At 40.2% G+C, this 25,185-nt stretch overlaps 2 protein-coding genes across 2 annotated transcripts; both read right to left on the reverse strand.

Moving 5' to 3' along the window:
* Nucleotides 1-3,349: 3,349 nt before the first annotated feature.
* Nucleotides 3,350-8,426, reverse strand: LOC137256154 (carbonic anhydrase 7-like). The gene is made up of 7 exons (XM_067793859.1): nucleotides 8,301-8,426; nucleotides 7,749-7,901; nucleotides 7,135-7,301; nucleotides 5,897-5,989; nucleotides 5,415-5,484; nucleotides 4,522-4,673; nucleotides 3,350-4,093 (listed from the first exon to the last, which is right to left on the reverse strand). The coding sequence occupies exons 1-7, from the start codon at nucleotides 8,419-8,421 to the stop codon at nucleotides 3,965-3,967; spliced, it is 885 nt and encodes a 294-aa protein (XP_067649960.1). The 5' UTR covers nucleotides 8,422-8,426; the 3' UTR covers nucleotides 3,350-3,964.
* Nucleotides 8,427-18,572: 10,146 nt separating this feature from the next.
* Nucleotides 18,573-23,524, reverse strand: LOC137255228 (uncharacterized). The gene is made up of 5 exons (XM_067792661.1): nucleotides 23,397-23,524; nucleotides 21,035-21,185; nucleotides 20,586-20,649; nucleotides 19,600-19,830; nucleotides 18,573-18,823 (listed from the first exon to the last, which is right to left on the reverse strand). Exons 1-5 carry the CDS (start codon nucleotides 23,522-23,524, stop codon nucleotides 18,573-18,575), a joined length of 825 nt encoding a protein of 274 aa, XP_067648762.1.
* Between the last annotated feature and the right edge of the window lie 1,661 nt (nucleotides 23,525-25,185).

Raw genomic sequence — 25,185 nt, forward strand, 5'->3', positions numbered from 1 at the left:
ACTGACGCACGCCAATTTTGGATACGGTTACACTGGGGTGATATTACATCTACTGCAACATCTCTAACAATTCACCTTGGAAAGACATCGAGGGTGGTTTTTTTTTCATCACTAGTACTTCAGTGAAGGTACCGGGGTAGAATAGGCCTTCAGCAACCTATGCTTGCCATAAAAGGCGACTAGGCTTGTCATAAGAGGCGACTAACGGGATCGGGTGGTCAGGCTCGCTGACTTGGTTGACACATGTCATTGGTTCCCAATTGCGCAGATCGATGATCATGTTGTTGATCACTGGATTGTCTGGTCCAGACTCGATTATTTACAGACTTCCACCATATAGCTGGAATATTGCGGAGAGCGGCGTAAAACTAAACTCACTCACTCAGTGGCTCTTTGAAACCGTGGTCTGATCTATCAGTTATGGAAGAAGATATACGGTTCACTTGAGACACACAAGGCTGAAGTTACAACAGAGGGTCTGTCACTCTTATTTTAATGACCCGTGAAGATCTGGTCAAGACTTGGTCACCAGTAACCCATGCTTTTCGTAATCGAATAGTAACGGGATCGGGTGGTCAGGCTCGCTGACATGGTTGTCACATGACATCGTATCCGTTTTGCGGGGGTGTTGGACCCCGCTCATGCTCATGCTGTTGGACTGCACTGGATTGTTTGCTGTAGACTTGATTATTTACAGACTTCGTCTTATAACTAGACTATTGCCGAGTGCGGATTTAAACAACAACCAACCAACCAACCAACCTTTATGGCAACCCTGGCTAAACGCCAGGACTGGACACATTTATTACATACATTTCATCGCACCAGTTCGTGATGTGTAGTCGAAATTCCTGAAGTGCCCGCATAACCTTGAGTGAGTGAGTGAGTGTGGCTTTGCGTCTCCTCCACATTCATAACCACTGCATATCATTGAAGAAGACCCCCTTAGACAGGCTTAACTAACTATACTCGTGCACGCATTGGGAATCGAACCCTCAACCACAAGACTAGTCCACCTGTCATCATAAACCTGGTGAATACCAGTCTAAGTAAACTTAGCCTCAGTACTTTTCGTTACACTGCACTACTGAGTCTAACAAAACCTTATTGGAGGTCGTGTCAGATAACCTTCTCATTGACAACATTACTGTCAAACATCTGTGCACTATTCTGATATAGATTTTGATACTAGTGCGCGTCCATAGATAACAGAAATATGTTTCTGTCAGTCGAATAATTGAACTTGAGTGACGCAGTTTTTTTAGTGAGGATCAACTGTAAATCGGATCTTCATGGCTGCTGCCCTTCATCACAGAATTCACTCTCACTCACTCATGACAAAATTAGTGGAAGTAATAGTAATAATTATCGTTTACATTTTATCAGTCTTGTAAATCTAATATCCCCTCCCTTCTTGAATGGCATGTTATGTGTATATGACTTCTAACCGAACAGTAGGAACAGTATCATTTACATGTACCAAAAAATCCATTTAGAAAAGAATTGAAAACAAATAGTGATAGTCCTCATACGTGGCGCTCATATCCATCCACATTGCCTTCTCACGGCGCTACGTAGATTATTATCCTGTCATAGAACACCAGCGTAGTTTTCCTTATAGGAGGTCGCGTCAGGTTACCTTTTAGACTCTGTTACAGCCTACGCCAGAACGTATTGTTGTTCGAGGGGAGTGAGTTTGGTTTTACGCCGCTTTTAGCAATAGTCCAGCCATATATCATGGCGACGGACACCGGGAATCGGCTTCACGTATTGAACCCTAGCCGAGAGCCGCGATGGGGTCCTATACAGTCAAGGCATGACCATGATGCAGGGTCATGTCTTGACTGTAAAGGACCGCATCGCGGCTCTCGGCTAATTGAACCCATGTGGGGAATTGAACGGTGTGAAGAGCGAATGCTTAAACAACTTGGTTACCGCACCGACCCTGTTCTAAGGGGACATTATGCACCTACCTCACCGATCAACTGCAATTCATTCATTGAATTCGATGTTTAACATCACGCCCAACAATATTCCAGCTACATGGCGGCGGTCTGTAAATACTCGAACCAGACAACTCAGTGATCAACATCATGAGCAGCTGGGATACGATGACATGTGTCAACCAAGTCAACAGGCCTGAACACCCAATCCGAATGGGCAACCCCGTTAATTTATATTTTACATCTGCATGCATATGACACTATACCGTGTACTTACCGTAAATTTCAAACATCGACTGAGTTGTCTATAAAGGATATCGCTATAATAGGTTTGTCACCTCCTTAGCTTGACGTCTGTCTTCCTATCATGTCACGTAAAACAGTGTATGTGATCAGTTTCTATCTGCACTGAAGTCTAGGTGCAAAACATGTGCGTGGTGCTGTGGAGTTTGTAGGTGGTTGTTGACATCACAAATACTTTGGTTGGAGACTATTCGGGAGCAGTCATTGTTGCGTAGCCACTCAAAGAGGAAAGATGTAAATTTTATGTTTTGAGTGAGAGAGTATGACTTTGCGCCGCCCTTATAAATATTACAGCAATATCAAGGTTGTTTTATGGATTATTGTATCTCTTTCATTTTAAGCTGACCAAAGTATGCGATAACCGATAAAACGTTTAGCCACGTCGTAAAGTGAGTTTAGTACGTTTTACGCCGCGCGTTCACCTATTTTCTGTCAATGTCACGGCGGCGGGTCATCTGAAATGTATAGAACCCGGGTCATCAGCATGGCGTGTGGGCGCTTACTAGACTACCCATACATTCGCCAATCAGCAACAATCTAAAACTGTGTGTTGTTTGACGTTAACCCGCCCACAGATTAGCATCTGCAATTGTAAGAGACGACAAAAGGGATTGGGTGGTCAGACTCGCTGACTTGGTTGACACGTAACGTCGTATCTAAATTGCGTAAACACAGGCGGATCCAGAGATACGTGCAGGGATGGGCACTCCTCCCCAACACACCCATTTCATCCTGAAAGTTTATTAAATGAGCATTGAAACTCTGGGGAGAATGTTGTATGCCCACAACCACACACGCCTTTTCTCATCAAACTGTACCCGCTTCTGGTAAATCGATACTTTTATGCTGTTGATCACTGGGTTGTCTGGTCCAGACTTTTTAAGAGATCGCATCTATGTATAACCTGAATATACGGCTGATACCGCCCAGGGCGACGTTAAACTATACAAAAAAATGAAATAAAAAAGCAATACCAATATTGCTGGCACCGCCGTTTCTCTGTCATACCATGCACAGAATCGTCTTGCACAAATACAAAACAACTCTTCTTTGTGAAAACATGAAATAGTTTATTGACACAAAATATTGCAAATATCCGCTGGTTTTCTGCTAAAATACATATAAATACCACGTGGAGACCCTATATGAGCATCGTGACTACGTGTTCTTCATTAGATGTTTTTCCTTACTGTTGTCTTTCGGACGACAAAAGCATGGCCACTCGGGTTTTTTCCGTGACCAGAGACCACGTACCGATATATGGTCTCTGTCCGTGACTAACAAAAATGGTCACCCATTTTCTTTCGTGACTGACAAAATGGCCTCGTGTTCTTCCTTGACTAACCGAAAATGTATTGCCATGCTGGTATCTCTATGACTAACGGTGATGACTCGAGACAATCCCCGAAAATGTATTGCTATGCGGGTATCTCTATGACTAACGGTGATCACTCGAGACAATCCGGGATTAAACGAGCGATCACTCGTGGTGTCGTTGGCTTTCCATTCGTCACCGCTCGCCCCTTTCCGTAACATCAAGAAGATTCGGCTTGTCCTGGAACAACACGAGCTGGTCACGGATGTTAGCGATCTCTCGTTGGGTTCCATTTTTTAGTGATTGCTCGTGTCACTCGGTGAGTAACCAAGTAATCACGCGTATCCTTCCTTTGATAACCCAACTGACCACTGGTGTTCTGTCTTTGTGGACTGACCAGTGTTTATCGGCCAGTTTTGGAAGCAAAGTTGGCCGTCACCATTCTAGTTCCCAGGGGTTGTCGGGGTCTACAGTTGCCGTCCAGCGCGATGGGGTTCTCGTGAACATCTTTCATCTGACGTAACTTTTCCATCTGTGGACCAACATGACATATAGAGGTATTGATTACAGGTATTGAGCGGTGCATTGATTAATTACAGGTACTGACTGCAGGTACATATTGCTGGTTTGTTACAGGTATCAATTGCCGGAATCGGTTGCAGGTATTTTTTACACGTTTATATTTCAGGTATCAAATACTGATATTGACCACGAGTTTCGATTGCAGGTGTACATTAAAGGTATAAATTACATTACAAGTGTGTAGGTAATTGATTTCAGATACTGACTGCAGAGGTTACTTTGGATTGCAAAACAGGTAATACTATTTTCTCCACAAGTAAGCAAGGTTGTTTTAAACCACCTACATATTCGAGAATGCTTGTTATTGTTTTGATGGGACCCAGAATATGCATATTTATTACATGTGAAGAGAGTAAAATGGTCCCAGTATCAACTCACGTCGGCATCTTCAATGGACATCGGCGTTGCCACCACGATCCACGTGACGGACTGGTCGCATCCTGGCGTCGTCAAGGAACCGGGATAGGTGTAGAAGTGACATCGGTTGGGCAGGAATTCGCTGGGGTTGATGGTCAAAGCGAGCGAGGCATCTGGAACATATGCAACAGGTAGATTTACTTTCAGGCCGTTCTTAGCAATATTCCAGCAATATCACGAATGGGGACACCAGAAACGAACTTCACGCATTGTACCCATGTGGGGAATCGAACCCGGGCCTTCAGCGTGACGAGCAGAGGCTTTAACCTCTAGGTTACCCCACTGCCCGCTGGAACATATGGAATATACGCATATCAAATTCAAATATGAAACCATGAGTGAGTGAGTTGGGGTTTACGTCCCACTCAACAATATTCCAGCTATATGGCCGCGGTCTGTAAATAATCGAGTCTGGACCAGACAAGTTCAGAGATCAACAGCAAGAACATTGATCTGTGCACATGGGAACCGATGACATATTGTCAACCAAGTCAGAGTGCCTGACCACCCGATCCCGTTAGTCGCCTAAAACGACAAGCAGTGTCGCCTTTTATGGCGAGCATGGGTTGCTTAAGGCCTATTCTACCCTGGACCTTCAAGGGATATGAAACAATGACCCTCCAACGCCAACAACTGCCCTTTATTTGTTCATGTAGGTTCATATCAAAACCCCAGCATTCGGAATAGATCCCCAGACAAGTAACACTACGGTGGCTAGTGGCCCGAGTGTATTTGTAATTAAGGAATGTAGATTTTTGAAAAAATGGAATTATACATCAGAGAATATAATACGGTTCCCTTTACGCCGTGGCGTAAACCAAGATGGCCGCCATTACGATCGTCATTACACTTACGGACAGTTATCGTTTCTTCTGTCTCCACCAACAATTCTTCGACATGCATAGGAGAAGGTCGACCCATGTCCTGCAAACACAGATTTACTTAAATACTTGTCATACAACCAGTATATAATATCTATTGTTAGTTAATTGTCTCGATAATTAGATTTGATATTTTCAGATTTGATAATTCAGAATTCTACCTGACTTCAGAGATCTTCCACTGTTCCCAAACCAGATTTTGTTGTATGTCATATTCCATCACGTCAGTCAATTTATTAATGCATCATTTCTTTAAGAAGCATGTATTTAAAAAAATCTAATTATATTAGTAACATATGTCAGACTTGGGGTTACACTTTCTTAGTGAAGTAGTGATTCTGGTACCTTTGTTAAGTTGAGTCTCATCCGGGATTCGACCCCACACAGTCTGGTACCCGTGTGACAAATGTAAATGCATCAGATTCAAGTATGTGCATGTCACGGCAGCAGCTTACCTTCAGCAAGACGGCGACAACGGCGAGACCATCAGGATATTTCAAAGCAGTGCTGAAGTTACCGTATTTATAATTATAATGGACAAGGTGAAACTGAAAGAAAAAAACACTAAATTAACACTCGCTAGTACAGTATATCATGGCGTATATCCACAGACAATGAACAGCGGATACCGAATACCCTCACATGTTATCTGTTTTATTTCTATTTGCCTTTCCAGATTGGCACGGACTGACAGACATACAGAAGTTTATTCAGTAGTTCAGACCCTATGAACTATAGTACAGTTGTGTTGTTATATTTTTACACTACACAGTCACGTGGAACTATAAATGTACATATTACCGTGTAATTTCAAAAATAATTTAGGTATATTGATACAAGTAATATTACATTGATATTTCTTGAGTTGAACAGGTTTTCAATTGTTCTTCACCTTTGTACACAGTTGAGATCATAGGGAGGCATCTGTTTCTAAGAAACTGGTAATTTTCACAAAGGAAAAGAATATGTAACTCATCCTTCGCATAGCATTCATTACAAAAAAGACATGAAGTATTTTTGTATCGAGTACATTTTTCTTTCTGCGGTTGTTGACATAAAAATTGTGTAATGACATTCGTAATTTACAGAAAACGACAGAAATCTTGAAGACGATTATATAGTGAGTGAATCAAGTGAGGCTAAACCTTTGACAGGTGGTATACAATCATTATTCCGCATTTACGCTCGATAAAATACGTGACACCTTATTGACGTCCTGTGAAAATTATTTTAATAAAATACATATCACCAGGTCTTGCTCCTTTGCATCCGTAACCACTTGTGAGGTGAATGGCGGATAGTGTTATTGAACTAATTTCCGAGACACGTTTAATGGGAATATTGTAACTGAACTATTTTTCGAGATATCAAAATAAGTGTAAACGAAATATTTGTCCAGACACGTTTCTTAAGTGAGCGAGTGATTTAATTTTACGTCACACATATAGCATTCCAGCTATATGGCGGCGGTCTGTAAATAATTGACTCCAGTGATCAGCGTTTATTCAAAATGTTGCTCTGCTTAAGCATGAAATCCGTTGTAAGATGTTTAAGTTTTTATCTGCTTCAGTAAAAGGCAGGACCGGAAATCCAAATACGATCACCCATCCACCTTCTCCCCGCCACCAGCGTCGCACTGTAAAGAATAATACGTGCCTCCACGAATGAGGGGCGCAGATTCTAGTACACATACCTCTCCTGAGTAGTACTCTCCGTCTATCGTGTGCTCTGACCCAGTCCGACTGTCCTTCTGGAAGTGAAGATGTATTTGTTCCAGCAGGTATCTGTCATGTTCGTGATGCGGGACTCCCATCAGCACCGGCCTCTTTTGGTTCTCAAACGAAAACACTGGCACGTGACCTGAATGAGAATACCCCATACAATGCAACAGGCTTCCAATCAAATAGTCTCGCGAAATAGTTTCATTCGTAAATGTGTGTATATGTCCACCCCACAGACAATACTATTCCTGCCATATGAAGACAGTCTGTGTGTATTCTAATTATTAGCGGATAGTGGATGAGTATAGTTTTACGCCGCTTTTAGCACTATTTCAGAAATATCACGGCGGGGAACACTAGAAATGAGCTTCATCAGGGGCGTTGGTACCATTATAAAATTACGGAGGCTTACAAATGATTGTTGCTATAAAAAGAACGTTACCAAAATCATGAGACTCATATTACATCAAATATATATCTCATTCATCTACGACACATACGTCCTTTGAAACGTTTGATATACACGAACTAGAATATACTCCACCATGGTGTATGAGCCACGAGGAAAAATAAAGTATCGCCTTACCGTTGTTTGTGAGCAGCCCTGGAATTGTCCGATTGAAGCATTCGTAATGTATTGCCATAGTGTCATTCAGGAACGTTCGTGTGGTGTCGATGTTTATCGGAGATTGTTGGTCTCCAGCACAAGCAGGCCAGATCTGATACCAGTTGTCGGGAGCTGTAAATGAATTGTATGTAACCAAATTACTTATTGCAATTTTTCCATATTACTAGCCGTAATATGTACTGTTAAAGCTTCCAAATTCTCCTTACGAGTGAGCGAAGCAATCAGACAAGCACATCCAATTTCGTATCCTCGGAAACGAACGTTATCGGAAAGTTCCGAGTGCAAAACAGTAGGTCTACTCTGTATTTTTCAGTGGATATCATGTCGTTTGTGAACGCCATGGGGTCTACATTTCTGAGCTCTACATGGTGTTTTGTGTTTGAGTTTCTGGAATATTGAGCTGGAATATTTCTAAGTGCGGCATAAAGCAACAAACATACAGAACACACCCCGCCAATGTAACAAAACTAATGTGACGTAAAACAACATTCACCTTACAACATTGCTTACCGTATTGGTCGCTGGGGTTGTAGCTAAAGTGAGGCTTGGAGTTGGAATTCACACTCGCAGGATAACACTGACAAATGAAATAACATAAATAGCCAGCTAACAAAATTGTATGATGCGACATTTTGATAGGTTTCCTACGTCTGGCTGTGACTGCGGGAGGAGGGACACCTTTATACACAGCCGAGGCCTGCCCCCGGCATCTGTGACGGAACCAGCCAGGGTTTATGTTTCCTGTATATGATTCTGACAAGCGCCACGTCACAAGTTTAACCATCATGAAAAAAATAATATTGATTGCTGAAAGGTCCTTCGAGAAGCATCCAGCCCACGAGACGTATTAGATGTATTTTTTAATACAATTGCACATAGATACGTGTATAGACATAGAGTGCGCTTTAACTATGTTCCCACGGCTGTCGCTGCAGGGAATTGTACCTCAGTTAGCGGTTTGAGAAGTTGAACAGAAACTGAAAAAACGTGCACGTACCACACACGTATGACTTGATCTTTGATAGAAATGTTTCCCTTAAAATAACATGTTTGTCTCATTCAGAGAAATCAAGAATTCATTCTCTTCTTCGTAAACATAAATATCGTTGTCTAATGACATAATGGCCGGTCTCTGACAACATAATGACTAATCTCTTATGACATAATGACCGGTCTCTGATAACATAGTGCCTAATCTCTTATGACATAATGACCAGTCTCTGATGATACAATGACCGGTCTGATGACATAATGACCGGTCTATGAAGACATAGTGACTAATCTCTTATGACTTATTGACCGGTCTCTGATAACATAATGACCGGTCTTTGATGACATAATGACCAGTCTATGATGACATAATGACCGGTCTCTGATACCATAGTGACTAATCTCTTATGACATAATAATCGGTCATCTGATGACATAATGACTTGCCCGATAACATAATCACTTGTCTCTGACTAAATAATGACCAGTCTATGATGACATAATTACCGATCTGATGACATAATTACCGGTCTCTGATGACAATGACGAGACTGGTGACATATATAATACATTGTCCTCGATGATGTGATGACTCATGATACACTGGCTGATACAGGAAGATACATTCATAGGTCACCGTCATACGGTTTGAAGAAGGCTCACCGCGAACTTCATGACGCTTTCGACAAAAACCTCAAATATTTGATAGATGAATAACAATGAATAACAAACTGACGTATGTATAAATTTTACATTTCCTGGAAAGTATTTAAAACTAATGACGCATTTCTTGACGAAATATACTGCAGTTGACGTATCTTTCATGACTTAAGGAAACAAAGACTATGAGCCAGGTCGTCAAACGTTTATATAGCTGGTGTCATAACAGCATCACATGCTGACAACCTGACGCTGACACTAAGTAGTTCTTGTCACTCGCTGTTATGATGTTGTCTTCGAGCTGAACAAATCTGCGCCTCATAGGAGAGAAGACTGTGGTTTTACGCCGTTTGTAGCAATATTCTAGCAATGTCACGGCAGGGGACACTAGAAATGGGCTTCTCACATTGTACGTATAGCAATCGAACCAGGTTCTTCGGAACACTTTAACCCCCTGGATGCCGAGTTTTTTTTCAGGCGCACATTTTCATAAAGTTTGAAAAGTGAACGTTGTGCGAGATTTGCGCTCGCGTGGTCCTGGATCTGCGTACGGCTATGAAATTGCACAGACATGTAGAATATTTGATTTCCTATCCGTTGGTATAAATATAATTGCGGCTACCTAAGGGGTTGGAGAAATAGACACTGCTAAAAGTTGTCCAAAACTTTTATGTGTGTTCAAAAACAGTAAATTTCTCAGTTTTTTATCGTGCACCAATAAAAGCACTCTGCTACGATTTTTTTAATTTGGCATCTTTACGGAAAGTGTGAGCGAAGAAAATACAGCTTGATATCTGAACGACATAAGTGTATATGAAATGGATGTATGTGCTAATGCATAACGTCATACTCACAAAATCAAAAATGACCTGCAATAAATGTCAAAAATCGATTTTCTACTATGACGTCAAACGTCGACAGAGAGGTCATGCACGTATAAAGATAAGGGGGCATAACTCAGCTATGGTTTACATTAGGTCAATGTAACTCCGATCACATGGAGAGAATTTGCTGTGGATATGGACAGTATATTTTCGTGATGTTTTGTTCACAGTGAACCAAACTATTCCAATACAAATTTCCCCAATGTGAGAGGATACCTTTTGGTAGTTTCACAATTTGTAAGAAAAGATGCAAGTGTACTACATCAAAAATCAGGCAATAGCGATTTGGATGTCCCTATCCGATACATATTTTAGTTCTTAGATTCCCATATTCTCCTGTTTGTGTATATGTATTTTTATTAATTTTCCGTCATTATATACCGGAGTAACAGCCACATTTTCAAACGTAATGAAATAACTGAAAATAATGCGACATTTTAGTTGACGTCACGGCATGTTTTGTGCATTTTGTGACGTCGGAAAAAGACTACTCTGGTTGCTGATTAGTATATATCTAACCTAATTTCCACTCAATGTGTAACAGATCTCGGCTTCTGTGTCAGAATTCAACACGTTTTAGCCAAAATATAATGATTGGTTTTATCACTGAAATAGTTTCCTGAACTTATCAACAATTACACGGTTTTACTACATATCTTATTGTGAGCAACACGCGCACCTGCCTAGCATCAATTTAGCATAAATGAAAATTTCACAACACCTGAATATTCATTGAGTATTCATTTAGGAAAAAGACTTTTCTTCTCATGATTATGAAATCAATTCCCTTCATAAGTATGCACCGAAAGGTACAAAGAGATCGCTTTTTCAGTAAAGAAGTATTAGAAAATGGACGTAATGCTTGTCCAAATTAAGACTTGACCTGATGTATATATTTTTAACAATTTCCGTATGAATATTGTTTGAGTTAGACATTCTGCCATCAGATATATTTTAATCGCATTTGAATTGACTTTATTATCGAAAAACAATGGTAATGAATCATGAAACGTTTTTGACAAAATCGCACTTGGCAATCAATATTCATAATAGTTTTGTCTATAAAAATGACACAAACCAATACAATGAACAAGACAATTCCTTTAAAGAGTAGTATGTGTGCCCCTACATTTGATAAAATGTACAAATCATTTTCATTAATATTATCCGTTCTACTTATAAGTTGGAATTAAATCGCTGTTTATGAACCTGTTCGTATGAAACTGCAATATTTGTCCCAACGTATTGAACATTGTATATCACAGTTAACTAAAGCACATGTTGCAGTAATGGCTACGTGTGATCTTCCAACACTTGTGTAGAGGCTTAAAATGTGGTATAATACACTTACTGAGTCAATGTCCCATGTAAATATTATTCAAACAATCAAAAGCTTTCAAAGAATATAAACGGATACCTCATATCCACACATGCTATGGTGTTGAACATGGATATATGTAGATGCTGAAATCAATTTCATGAAAAAATACCCGAACGATGCCCAAAATATACACCACAATACTAAAAGTGCAATCGGACTGGTATGGGCATTGTGTTTGCTCTTGTTCAACCGACCCTCACCTCAAAGAAATTGCCTAATATGTGCAACAATGTTGACGTGTGACATCACTACCGATGACCGATTTCTTTCAAAATGGCGGCTTCGCTGAGAAGGGTGCACAGGATTTTGCGACGACTTTTTGCTTGATTCAGGGATCTTTTGTATATAAATGTGAGATGTAAGTAATCAGAATTATTCTGACTGTCTGTGTATTGTGATATGTTCTTATCGTTTACATTGTAAGTGACGGAAGAAGCCAGAAATGCCGATAAGTACCGTTGTCGTTCTGCGTGATTTTGAGTCAGTCATGGCGTCACGCTGCACTAAAAGTTTGACAGTTTCTTATGAATTACCAAATTATTTCATTGTATCTATTTTCAATTTGCTATTTTTTGCCACGATACTCTTCCCCTGAACATACTAAGCGTATTGAGCCATTGTAAGCAATGATTAGAGTGCTGGATGTTGGAAAATTTCCGAAAATGCTACGCAGTGTAAAATTGGAATTTTTCTTTGTTTACATTTCAGTCAAGCGCTGTCTTTCGAGCACAGCGTTCGTTTTCATACAAAATATATTTCGTTTCGTTTTGTCTAGACAGTTGGTATTGGTGACAAAGACCATTTGTAATTTGATTCTAAGATGCTTGGGGAATTCAATGATGCATTTGTCGCAGCTAACAATGAAGTATACATGATGTAATAGGCTTCTCAATCCCGGCCTTCTCGAAACGTGATTTTGTAAACACTATCCAATATGGCGGAAAGCGCACTTCGGCGTTCGTGTAAGTGTATTTTCGAAAACATCCCAACCGATTCTAGGTACATCGGTGACGTTTCAGAATTATCATTCCTGGTTACATGAAAACTTGATATCAGTGATCATTAATATGCTATTTTTGAAATTCATTACTCCCAGTACTTATCCGATTTTCACATTTCAAAACATACTGCAAATAATGCTGTGAATCTCGATTTTGTACAGTTTGAAAAATGGCGACATTTACGATGAAGCCTATTTTGAAAGGCGATTTTAAGCACTTTAACTTGGTCTAAGATAATAGTGGATGGTATCAAGAAACTGGGAATTTTCCGCAGAATTCAAAACTGTGAAGTATTTATATATGCGTGGTATATTTAGAATTTTATTGGACTTCCAAGTGAGGTATGTAGAGGAAGGACATATATGTCCCTGTGGCATCCAGGGGGTTAACCACCACTGTAACCACCGCCCCGTATCTCACAAGTCCTTGATGTTGCTTTTTCAATATTCATAAAACGACTCATTTTTCCCCATAGCGTTCACGTTTACCACAACAAGACGATGACTTACTTCTGGGCGTATAGGAAAACGACAAGTGCTTATCAGTAACCGAGAAAATCTGGTTGGAGAGGAAAATGGACTTGAAAATCCTGTTAAAACCAGCTCTTAGTTCTCTGAGATTTAGAAATGAGATTGGGTGTTAGTGGGATTGAATGGGTTGAGCTTGTTCTTCTGGAGATAATCTGAGAAATGTCAACAAATGAATGAATGAATTTAAGTCCAAAGACCGCAACAACAATCAACCGTGACGTCGTTTAAATTCTGGCGTCATTCGGTTTACGTCACAATAGAACTCCAGTCTTATGGCGGTACTACAAACTTTACGTCATTTTTGTGCAATGTTGCAGATGGGCTTAACCCCCTGGATGCCACAGGGACATATATGTCCCTCCTCTTCACCCCTCACTTTGAAGTCGAATAAAATTCTAAATATACCACGCATATATAAGTACTTCACAGTTTTGAATTCTGCGGAAAATTCCCAGTTTCTTGATACCATCCAGTATTATCTCAGACCAAGCGAAAGTGCTTAAAATCGCCTTTCAAAATAGGCTTCTTCGTAAATGTCGCCATTTTTCAAACTGTACAAAATCGAGATTCACAGCGTTATTTGCAGTATGTTTTGAAATGTGAAAATCGGATAATTACTGGGAGTAATGAATTTCAAAAATAGCATATTAATGATCACTGATATCAAGTTTTCATGTAACCCGGAATGATAATTCTGAAACGTCACCGATGTACCCAGAATCGGTTGGGATGTTTTCGAAAATACACTTACACGAACGCCGAAGTGCGCTTTCCGCCATATTGGATAGTGTTTACTAAATCACGTTTCGAGAAGGCCGGTATTGAGAAGCCCATTACATCATGTATACTTCATAGTTAGCTGCGACAAATGCATCATTGAATTCCCCATATATCTTAGAATCAAATTACAAATGGTCTTTGTCACCAATACCAACTGTCTAGACAAAACGAAACGAAAGATACTTTGTATGAAAACGAACGCTGTGCTCGAAAGACAGCGCTTGACTGAAATGTAAACAAAGAAAAAATCCAATTTTACAATGCGTAGCATTTTCGGAAATTTCCTAACATCCAGCCCTCTAATCATTGCTTACAATAGCTCAATACGCTTAGTATATTCAGGGGAAGAGTATCGTGGCAAAAAATAGCAAATTGAAAATAGATACAATGAAATAATTTGGTAATTCATAAGAAACTGTCAAACTTTTAGTGCAGCGTGACGCCATGACTGACGCAAAATCACGCAGAACGACAACGGTACTTATCGGCATTTCTGGCTTCTTCCGTCATTTACAATGTAAACGATAAGAACATATCACAATACACAGATAGTCAGAATAATTCTGATTACTTACATCTCACATTTATATACAAAAGATCCCTGAATCAAGCAAAATGTCGTCGCAAAATCCTGTGTACCCTTCTCAGCGAAGCCGCCATTTTGAAAGAAATCGGTCATCGGTAGTGATGTCATACGTCAACATTGTTGCACATATTAGGCAATTTCTTTGAGGTGAAGGTCGGTTGAACAAGAGTAAACACAATGCCCATACCATTCCGATTGCACTTTTAGTATTGTGATGTATATTTTGCGCATCGTTCAGATATTTTTTCATGAAACTGATTTCAGTATCTACGTATATCCATGTTCAACACCATATCATGTGTGGATATAAGGTATCCGTTTTTATTCTTTGAAAGCTTTTGATTGTTTGAATAATATTTACATGGGAAACTGTCTAAGTAAGTGTATTATACCACATTTAAGCCTCTACACAAGTGTTGGAAGATCACACGTAGTAATTACTGCAACATGTGCTTTAGTTCCCGTGATGTGCAATATTCAATACGTTGGGACAAATATTGCAGTTTCATATGAACAGGTTAATAAACAACGATTTAATTCCAACTTATAAGTAAAACGGATAATATTAATGAAAATGATTTGTACATTTTATCAAATGTAGGGACACACATACTACTATTTAGAGGAATTGTCTTGTTCATTGTATTGGTTCGTGTCGTTTTTATAGACAAAACTATTATCAATATTAATTGACAAGGTGCGAGTTTGTCAAAACGTTTCATGATTCATTATCGTTGTTTTTCGATAAGAAAGTCAATTCAAATGCGATTAAAATATATCTGATGGCAGAATAACTCAAACAATATTTATACGGAAATTGTTAAAAATATATACATCAGGTCAAGTCTTAATTTGGACAAGCATTACGTCCATTTTCTAATACTTCTTTACTGAAACATCGATCTCTTTGTACCTTTCATTGCATACTTATGAAGGGAATTGATTTCATAATCATGAGAAGAAAAGTCTTTTTCCTAAATGAATACTCAATGAACATTCAGGTGTTGTGAAATTTTCATTTATGCTAAATTGATGCTAGGTGCGCGTGTTGCTCACAGTAAGATATGTAGTAAAACCGTGTAATTGTTGATATATTCAGGACACTATTTCAGTGATAATACCATTCATTTTATATTTTGGCTGAAAAGTGTTGAATTCTGACACAGAAGCCGAAATCTTTTACACATTGAGTGGAAATTAGGGTTAGATATATACTAATCAGCAACCAGAGTAGTCTTTTTCCGACGTCACAAAATGCACAAAACATGCTGTGACGTCAACTAAAATGTCGCATTATTTTCAGTTATTTCATTACGTTTGAAAATGTGGCTGTTACTCCGTTAATAATGATGGAAAATTAATAAAAAAACATATACACAAACAGGAGAATATGGGAATCTAAGAACTAAAATGTGTATCGGATAGGGACATCCAAATCGCTATTGCCTGATTTTTGATGTAGTACACTTGCATCTTTTCTTACAGATTGTGAAACTACCAAAAGGTATCCTCTCACATTGGGGAAATTTGTGTTGGAATAGTTTGGTTCACTGTGAACAAAACATCACGAAAATATACTGTCCATATCCACAGCAAATTCTCTCCATGTGATCGGAGTTACATTGACCTAATGTAAACCATAGCTGAGTTATGCCCCCTTATCTTTATACGTGCATGACCTCTCTGTCGACGTTTGACGTCATAGTAGAAAATCGATTTTTGACATTTATTGCGGGTCATTTTTGATTTTGTGAGTATGACGTTATGCATTAGCACATACATCCATTTCATATACACTTATGTCGTTCAGATATCAAGCTGTATTTTCTTCGCTGACACTTCCCGTAAAGATGCCAAATTAAAAAAATCGTAGCAGAGTGCTTTTATTGGTGCATGATAAAAAACTGAGAAATTTACTGTTTTTGAACACACACAAAAGTTTTGGACAACATTTAGCAGTGTCTCTTTCTCAAACCCCTGAGGTAGCCGCAATTATATTTATACCAACGGATAGGAAATCAAATATCCTACATGTCTGTGCAATTTCATAGCCGTACGCAGATCCAGGACCACGCGAGCGCAAATCTCGCACAACGTTCACTTTTCAAACTTCATGAAAATGTGCGCCTGAAAAAAAACTCGGCATCCAGGGGGTTAAATCCAACATGCAATCAGAATAGAAAATCCCGTAGCAGCAACGAAACTAATAAATTTAAAGCCTTTAATTCCTAGACATTCCTTCGTAGAAAGTGGCGTCTGTTTTATTCTGTTTAACAATAATGGTGATTGCAGAGCAGAATTAGGCAGTTTTTCAACGTCCTTTCCAGTTGACAAAACACATTAGTTTGAAACGGTGCTGACAGAGGAAACTAAAACCATCAGTATTAAATAGTGAGTCACAACTCAACATATATGTTCTAGTTAATAACCTCATTAAAAGACATCATGTGTCCTTGTTATGATTTACACAGCGAATATACGACGTCGCCGTCCCCATATAACCTATACAAACCTTCCCAATGTCTCCAAACTGAAAACATTCGCCCAAACACTACAACGCTGTCTACGATTACTGCGAAAATTGTGTGCATTTGCATTCCTATAAATTTGGCAAAACATGTTTTCCCGACTTTACACATAATGCTCGATTTTTGGGGGGGAAATATACAGGGCCATTTGACATGCCAAGTACTAAAGCACGGCAAAGTATGCCACTTATTTTCGGAGAAGGGAAAGCGAGTCTCTGGTATGGCTAAAATGGGAGCGTCACAGACCGATATTGCAGGAACCGTCGGCAGTTCCACACGCGAGGTGCGTGCACTTTAACCAATTGACAGGCCGAACTCTCGATAGGTCCGGAACAGGGAGACCGCTACACCCGTACTATACATCTCTGGAACAGGTGATTGACGTCAACACCCCCAACGGCACCAACATCGTATCAGTCAATCCACAGTCATCTAACCTGTGTCCACAAAGGTAATGGGAGGCTCCATCTAAAGCAGGTGCGAGTGGCACCTCTGTCCGCCCAAGAGTACGACCACATGAACGAGGTGGTGTTATGATATGGGAAGCATCAGAAGACGCGCCTCGTGATAATGAACGGTAACCTAACCGCACAAAGGTGTTTAAAACGGTGATATTACCACTCTTAAGTCGACAGCTTCAAGGAACCAGCTAGATAATGTCAGGTGACATACGAATTCCTGAAGGTTACCTTGCCAACCAGAATGTTCGGGTTCTGCCATCGCTCTGATGTTCGCGGATAGGAACCAAACACCTGTGGGTACACGTGGACTGACAAGAAAGAAACAGTCAACACCAACCAGACCACCCTCCAGAAATCAACAGGAACAATCTCCATACTGAACCAGAACACTGACAACATCAATATGACGAAGTTTATTGGCATACATGGGTGTTTACAAGGAAGACAGCCGCGATCTTTGGCACTAGGCAATCCGCCAAAGAACATATGGATCTCTACAAAATTTGATATTTCTATGCTTCTTGATCGACTCGACTTGATCTGAATTCAATCCTAATTTTAGGCATATTTTCATAACTTGTTTGATTTAATGTTTATATAAAATTATATTTGAAAAGATAAATATTCATATACATTGGTTTCACAACTACAGTGGAAGCTGTCAGAACCGACATTTGTTCAATCCGTCAGGGTGTCAACACCGCCATAACATCTCTACAATCTGGTACATTATCTAAACTGGATTATTTCCTCAGTCCCGATGAGTGCCGGTTTAGACAGCTTCCACTGTATATTGTTTTTGAGTTTCTTGCACTGTTGGGGCGATGGGTTACCCAAGAAGTAGAAGCGTTCGCTCGTCACGTTGAAGACGGTACGATGTGTGCAGCCTATTTCTGGTGTCCCCGCCGTGATATTGCTGGAATCTTCGTTTGCAAGTCGGTGTATTCAGAACATCGGTGTAAGACACTGTCTTACTGTTTATTATTTATAACAGTCCAGCGACATTAGCGGGGGTGGGTACGGCGCATGCCCGAGTCTGCCAAACTGTTGGTTGATTCTTTGAAACCGACCAATCAGCTCTTTGTTCCGTCGTTTTTCCTCTTCTAACTGTTTCTCAATGGCGTCCTTTTCAGCGATCAGAGTCTTCTTCTCGTGCTCAACTTCCGGGAATTTCAGCTGCAGCCGCGACAAGATCAAGTTCCGTTCCTTGGCAAAATCCTTAAGCTTCTTTACTGGGAACAAAGAAATACAACAAAGAATACTCTCAGTGTATCAAACAAAGAGTGAGTGGGTGAGTGAGTTTAGTTTTACGCCGCACTCAGCAGTATTCCAGCTATGTGGCGGCGGTCTGTCTAACAAAGAAATACGTCCGGTAAGAAGGGATTAATCTCAACTAGTGTTGGGATTAACACCCCGTACTGCACGTGTACTCATACCCATCCCCGGGTGTGACTCGTGAAGGTCCGAGTTAGAATATTGGCATTCAGTAACCCATGCTTGTCGTAAGCGGTGACGGAATCGGGTGGTCAGACTCGCTGACTTGGTTGACACAAGCGTTCGGTTCTCAGATCGATGCTCATGCTGTTGATCACTGGATTGTCTGTTTCAGACTCGGTTATTTACAGACCGCCGCCATATAGCTGGAATACTGCTGAGTGCGGCGTAGAACTAAACTCACTCATCTACGGGTGGATACACGCGCTACAATCAGTATCCACTGGATGCGTTTGGGTGAGCAGTTTTGATGCAAAAGATCGACACCCACGCTTTTATGCACTGGAGTGTTGGGTCCAGACTCTTTTCATTTCCAGAGTGCCCCATATTACTGGAATATTGGAATACAAAGGGTGCAAACAAAATAAAAAAATGGGCCTTTGTTGGCAGTGTGAGGATACCAGTCACTGGATTGTCTGGCCCAGACTTGATTGTTCATAGTCACCGTCATATCACTAGTAGTTTGCTGTGAGCGACGTTGAACAAACAAAGAAATAAACCAAAACCGCCTCACCCCTAGAACTATATTTCTTTCTCATCTGAAGTATGTGACGACGCATCCTCCTCGTCTCGACAGCGTGGTTGTTTCTGACGGTGTCGGCCTGGTGGTTGAAGTCGGTGTTGTGGGTCTGGACGCCTATGCAGCGCTGAGTGTTGTTGAGGGGAACCCCGGGCAACGGGCCGTCGTTGGCGTAGTACAGCAGCCGTACCGTCCACTCCAACAAGCGTTGTCGGTGGTAGTACACTAGTGGTATAGAGAGGAGGGTCACACATAACGCCTTATTAAGACTTGGTGTCGCGGTATAACAGCACATTGCAGATGTGATGTAAACTCTGAAGTAACGCATTTGATAGCTTAGTGTTTCAAGTCAGACGCTGCCAAATGACTGCAAGTCATATTCCTGCGAGAAATGGAAACATATGCATAGTTGACTGAAAAATTGAAGCAATTCTATAACTGTAGAAATCTGGCGACTTGGTTCTAAGTTGGACAGGGTCAGAGCCCCGTTCCTCAAAGTGCAATGCTGGTTTAGCGCCACAGACAGCAATATTCCAGTAATACGACTGCGGTATGTAAATGATCAAGTCTGGACCAGACAGTCCAGTGATCAATAGCATAAGCATCGATCAACTTGGGAAGCTAGTGTGTCGTACAGGCCCTGAAGCCAACACATCAAAGAAAGCGCATAGAAAATGTGGAAAGGCTAGATTCCCATGGCCTCTTAAAATGAAGAAAGTCAGTTACTGTGAACTTTTTTCAGTGAAATATGTTCATTTCAGAGGCTAGTTGTACTCTGTTTGGAACCGATGACATATGTCAACCAAGTCGGCTATTCTGACCACCCGATCCCTGCAGTCGCCTCTTGTGACAAGCAGGGGTAACTGAAGATCAATTCTAACCCGAACATTCTCGATCCGTGTCATAAAATGAGTAAGTCCACTGTATAACTTGTTATAACCCAGCACGACATGTCGTTGTGGGTTGCACTAATGCCTCACATTTAGCAGCACTCAGGAGACTGAGGACGAACATCGTCATGTAGGCGGCGTTGACAGCAACGTCCTGCAACGGCGAAATATCGACATCAGTCATCAGTAACGTCATGACAAAAAAAAAGGAAAAAAAAAAAAAAAAAAAGAATTCGACACATTTTTTTATTAAGTCTCGATCGTATGCAAAGGGCGGACAACTCTAAAAAATCTGTCATGTAAGCCCCCGCCTACATTTAATGCAAAAGGCTTCTAACTCTATTCCTCTTTCCTAAACACAAAGTACCATTGAAACTGTCTACGCTTTAGTAGAGGATTTTGGATAGCTTCATGAATCGGAACCCATATCGTACGATTATTTCATGTGCGTGCGCGGGCAACAACGCCACCACCAACAATGATATTAATATTTATTATTGTCCTGAATGGACGTTACAGTGTACATCACATATGCATACCCACAACACGTAGTTGACATCCACCCCAACGTGCAGGGCATGATAGAACAACACCACGTAGGGCACCATCAACAGCACCAACAACACCACGGGATTGGGACTGGAGAGTGGGCGGGGGGGTTTGCCTCTTGAGTCTTCAGAGTAGTCTCCCCTGTAATAAAGTGATCGTCGGTACTGTACGTGAAATGAAGGCTCCTGGTATATCATGTACTAGTAGCTATGCGAACTTAAGATCCCCATCTCTCAATGAAGATCATGCGACGAGGTGTCCATCGGATAGGAAACTCCTGTAGTAAAGTAAAGTAGGTAGTTCTATTGACGCAGCAATTCTCCCACATCGTTAACTTTTCATACCTAGGAATGGGTATCACGAAAGATCAGTCATGTGTTACTCTGGTAGAAATTACGTTTTGATGTAAAACATACAAACACACACCCTCCGTAATAAATGACCCTCCCAGTGAGACTGTAAAATGTTTGCGAGCATGTGAGATGTACTCATGACCCAGAGGTACGTAATATACAGAGCCATATAGAAACTGTTCATATTCATGTCTATGCATGATTAAATCAGTGGAAGGTATGGATCATCGTGTCAACGCTTTGATCACCTTTATTCATGTGACTCAAAAAAAAAAAAAAAAGGGTTAACACACAATGAAGACCTAACGGTGAGGTCTCAAGATAGAAATCCACGCCGTGATATTACTATGGGAAAACGGCGTAAAACTATATTCACGCGCTTGTCAAGGCAGCTATGAAGCCCAAGAGGTGACAACGCAGGTTTGTCGAAAACACAAAACCAGGTGATAATAAATAGGTGATCGAATTGTCGAAAATTCACGTTTTGGATATATAGCTATTTTTTCTCGTAATAATTTTCCTTCATGAGAAGACATTGCCAGCTTCCAGTATACAATCCAAAGAAACACCATAATTAAATGAATTTACTCTCTGTATACTGATTTTTGTAAAGATTTTTCAACTTTTAGCTGGTGTGTGACGGTGTGTGTAGATCAAAGAAGGCGATGTAGAAGACAGTATGATGATTGATTAATGTATCATGCTGAGCAGAAATATTATTTGATGGCAGTATTTCTTTGTGCTAACGGCAAACGGTTACCCAGTACACTGCAGTGTGTATATGCTATGTCATTGCAGTGTATATATGATGCGTTAGTACAGTGTATATGATGTGTCAGTAACTTAGTAAGATATATGATATGTTAGTACGGTGTAGATGTGTTAGTAACTTAGTAAGATATATGAAGTGTTAGTAACTTAGTAGGATATATGATATGTTAGTACAGTATATATGATGTGTCAGTAACTTAGTAAGATATATGATATGTTAGTACGGTGTAGATGTGTTAGTAACTTAGTAAGATATATGAAGTGTTAGTAACTTAGTAGGATATATGATATGTTAGTACAGTATATATGATGTGTCAGTAACTTAGTAAGATATATGATATGTTAGTACGGTGTAGATGTGTTAGTAACTTAGTAAGATATATGAAGTGTTAGTAACTTAGTAGGATATATGATATGTTAGTACAGTATATATGATGTGTCAGTAACTTAGTAAGATATATGATATGTTAGTACGGTGTAGATGTGTTAGTAACTTAGTAAGATATATGAAGTGTTAGTAACTTAGTAGGATATATGATATGTTAGTACAGTATATATGATGTGTCAGTAACTTAGGATATATGATATGTTAGTACAGTATATATGATGTGTCAGTAACTTAGTAGAATATATGATATGTTAGTACAGTATATATGATGTGTCAGTGCGGTGTAGATATGCAATGTTGCAATGTCCGTTTTCGTTGAACGATGTATTTACTACTATTTTCTGGTATTTAGAAGTCACTGGTTGACCTGGATCTAGAAAAAAAAACACATTTTACATACTGCACCATCTACAGGGAAAAAAACCGTCACAACCACATCATCATCCTAAACAGTTAAACAGATACATCACAACAATATGACAAAAACAAAGCGAATATAATTATAAAGAGTCCAATCGATTCGGCCATCGATGTCACTTCAACGAATGCAATTTACATTTTCCGGAGAGTTTACATTAAAACGCAAAATTGTGTCCGTTTGACAACTTAACTCGAGAAAAAAAATATACGCCAGCTCATAATTGTTCATTCCTTTATCGGGCGGTGGGGTTGCTTATTGCTCAAAGTGTTCGCTCATCACGCAGAAGACCCAGGTTCGATTCCCCACCTGGGTACTAGGAGTGAAGTCCATTTCTTTTGTCTCCCGCTGTGATATTGCTCGAATATTGCTAAAATTGCGGAAAGCTAAACTCACTCACTCACCCCTTCCTTTCCCCTTACCAGCTTTCATCGTAGTCGTTGTAGCCGCCGTCGCCGTTGCCGTCTAGGACTGACGACTGTAATATGACGTCTCTAGCGTCATGGAATGATTCTGGGGATTCGTGGTTGTGACCTACTGCAACATCCATCACTCTCTCTATACTGTAGGTTCACAACGTTTAAGTTTATGGTGAGTATCGACATTCTTCCTCGACATACCGTTGCAAGAGGCGAAGTGACAAAATATGACGTCATACGTAGCACATGACGTCACAATACAATGACGTCGCAAGATCCTCGAACAATGCCATGAGACCACAACACCGTGACCTCGGGTTCGCATTCGAAACTCTATCGACGACTTTTTTATTTTCGGGGGTGGGTGGGGCGGCCTTCCGCTTCAAAAATCACTTTGAAGTAGAATAAAATGCCGGCCATATCATTTTTGACACAACGTCATGACGAAATGGATGACAGCATTTAACAATGTCTTTACATTTGAATCTGTCTAATTATTGAGCTTGAATTTACGTTTTACGGATTGGGATTTTCATTTCCTAAATTACTGTCTAATGTTATAGTCGTAAGTAATTCAGTGACGCATGAACGCAATTCTCGCACAACGTTCACTTTGCAGATGATGCGGAATATGCGTAAAATCCCCTCGGCATCTTGGAGGTTAAAGTTGTATTTGTTCGGAGACAGTTTCCTGCTTGATAACGTTTTGAGAACCTTTTCGATAACGGTTGTAGGCTTGTAAGATCCAACCTTCCAGTGTATAAGGGGCGGTGGGGAAGCCTAGTGGTAAAGCGTTCGCTCTTCATGCCAAAGGTCCGGGTTCCGTTTACTAAATGGATACAATGTGTGAAGCCAATTTCTGGTGTCCCCCGATGTGATGTTGCTGAAATAATGCTAAAAGAGGCGTAAAAGCATACTCACTCACTCTAGTGTATAACCCTTTTTGGCTCGGCAGTTTATTGTGTAACTAAAATGTCTACATGTCCATGGAAAATTTATTGTTACCTCTCCTCAAGCGCAGCCATGTTGATGGCAAAGCAAGCAGTATAATTCTCGTTTTTACCGTTTGATTTATAGTTCCTAACACACGTCACCCTTTGACGTCGGAATACGACTGATTTTGTCGGTGAAGTCTATTAAACACTAAACTTATTGTTTTACACGCTGTATGACAAAATATGTTTTTAAGAATTCGATACAAGAAGTTTGACGATGAAAGTGTACTCACTCACCTGATCTCACTTTCGAATGAAACATTAATTGTGATGAAGACGAGAGCATGAGACCTCTCCTGGTGCAATTCTTTTCAACGCATGGCGCTGCACTTCGTTTTAACTCCTTACCAGCTTTCATCCTTGCAATGTTACATGTCAGGGTAAAAATACCATTTTCAGTTCTTCTTATATATCATTTCTATATGAGTATGTCGTCACTCCATTTTACATAACTCAAGTCGTCTAATTAAATGTTTGTGCTTGGGGTAATACATTTTCCAAACTACATTCCCTTTGTAGAATCAGGCGTAGCTATCGGTGGACAATGACTCTCTTAGAGTAGTGCAATATATATTTTTTTTCAAAAAAGTACTTTTTAATGTTCTCATAGAACATGTCCATTTATCTTATTAAAGATGACAGTATATCATGTGAGAGTATTACGAAGTTTCAAACGAGGGAGGAAATATTTTCGCCTGTGCAGCCCGTGTGGTTTTGTTTTGCCTTTCTTTCTTTTTGGGGTTTCTGTCCAGATACAATCTGACTTTGTCCCCATTTTCGGGATACAAATTCTGACA

Source organism: Haliotis asinina, chromosome 11 (genome assembly GCF_037392515.1).
Source record: "Haliotis asinina isolate JCU_RB_2024 chromosome 11, JCU_Hal_asi_v2, whole genome shotgun sequence".
NCBI lineage: Eukaryota > Metazoa > Mollusca > Gastropoda > Lepetellida > Haliotidae > Haliotis > Haliotis asinina.

What these genes read in the sequence shown, in the direction of transcription:
- LOC137256154 (XM_067793859.1), bottom strand. Translation starts at nt 8,421, where the DNA reads ATGTCGCATCATACAATTTTGTTAGCTGGCTATTTATGTTATTTCATT. An exon ending in GAGAGTACTACTCAGGAGAG is followed by an intron (nt 5,990 to 7,134) that starts GTATGTGTACTA and finishes TTTTTCTTTCAG; the next exon opens with TTTCACCTTGTCCATTATAA. An exon ending in TGTCCATTGAAGATGCCGAC is followed by an intron (nt 4,094 to 4,521) that starts GTGAGTTGATAC and finishes GTTGGTCCACAG; the next exon opens with ATGGAAAAGTTACGTCAGAT.
- LOC137255228 (XM_067792661.1), bottom strand. Translation starts at nt 23,524, where the DNA reads ATGGATGTTGCAGTAGGTCACAACCACGAATCCCCAGAATCATTCCAT. An exon ending in AACGACTACGATGAAAGCTG is followed by an intron (nt 21,186 to 23,396) that starts GTAAGGGGAAAG and finishes ACTTTATTACAG; the next exon opens with GGGAGACTACTCTGAAGACT. An exon ending in TCTCCTGAGTGCTGCTAAAT is followed by an intron (nt 19,831 to 20,585) that starts GTGAGGCATTAG and finishes CTATACCACTAG; the next exon opens with TGTACTACCACCGACAACGC.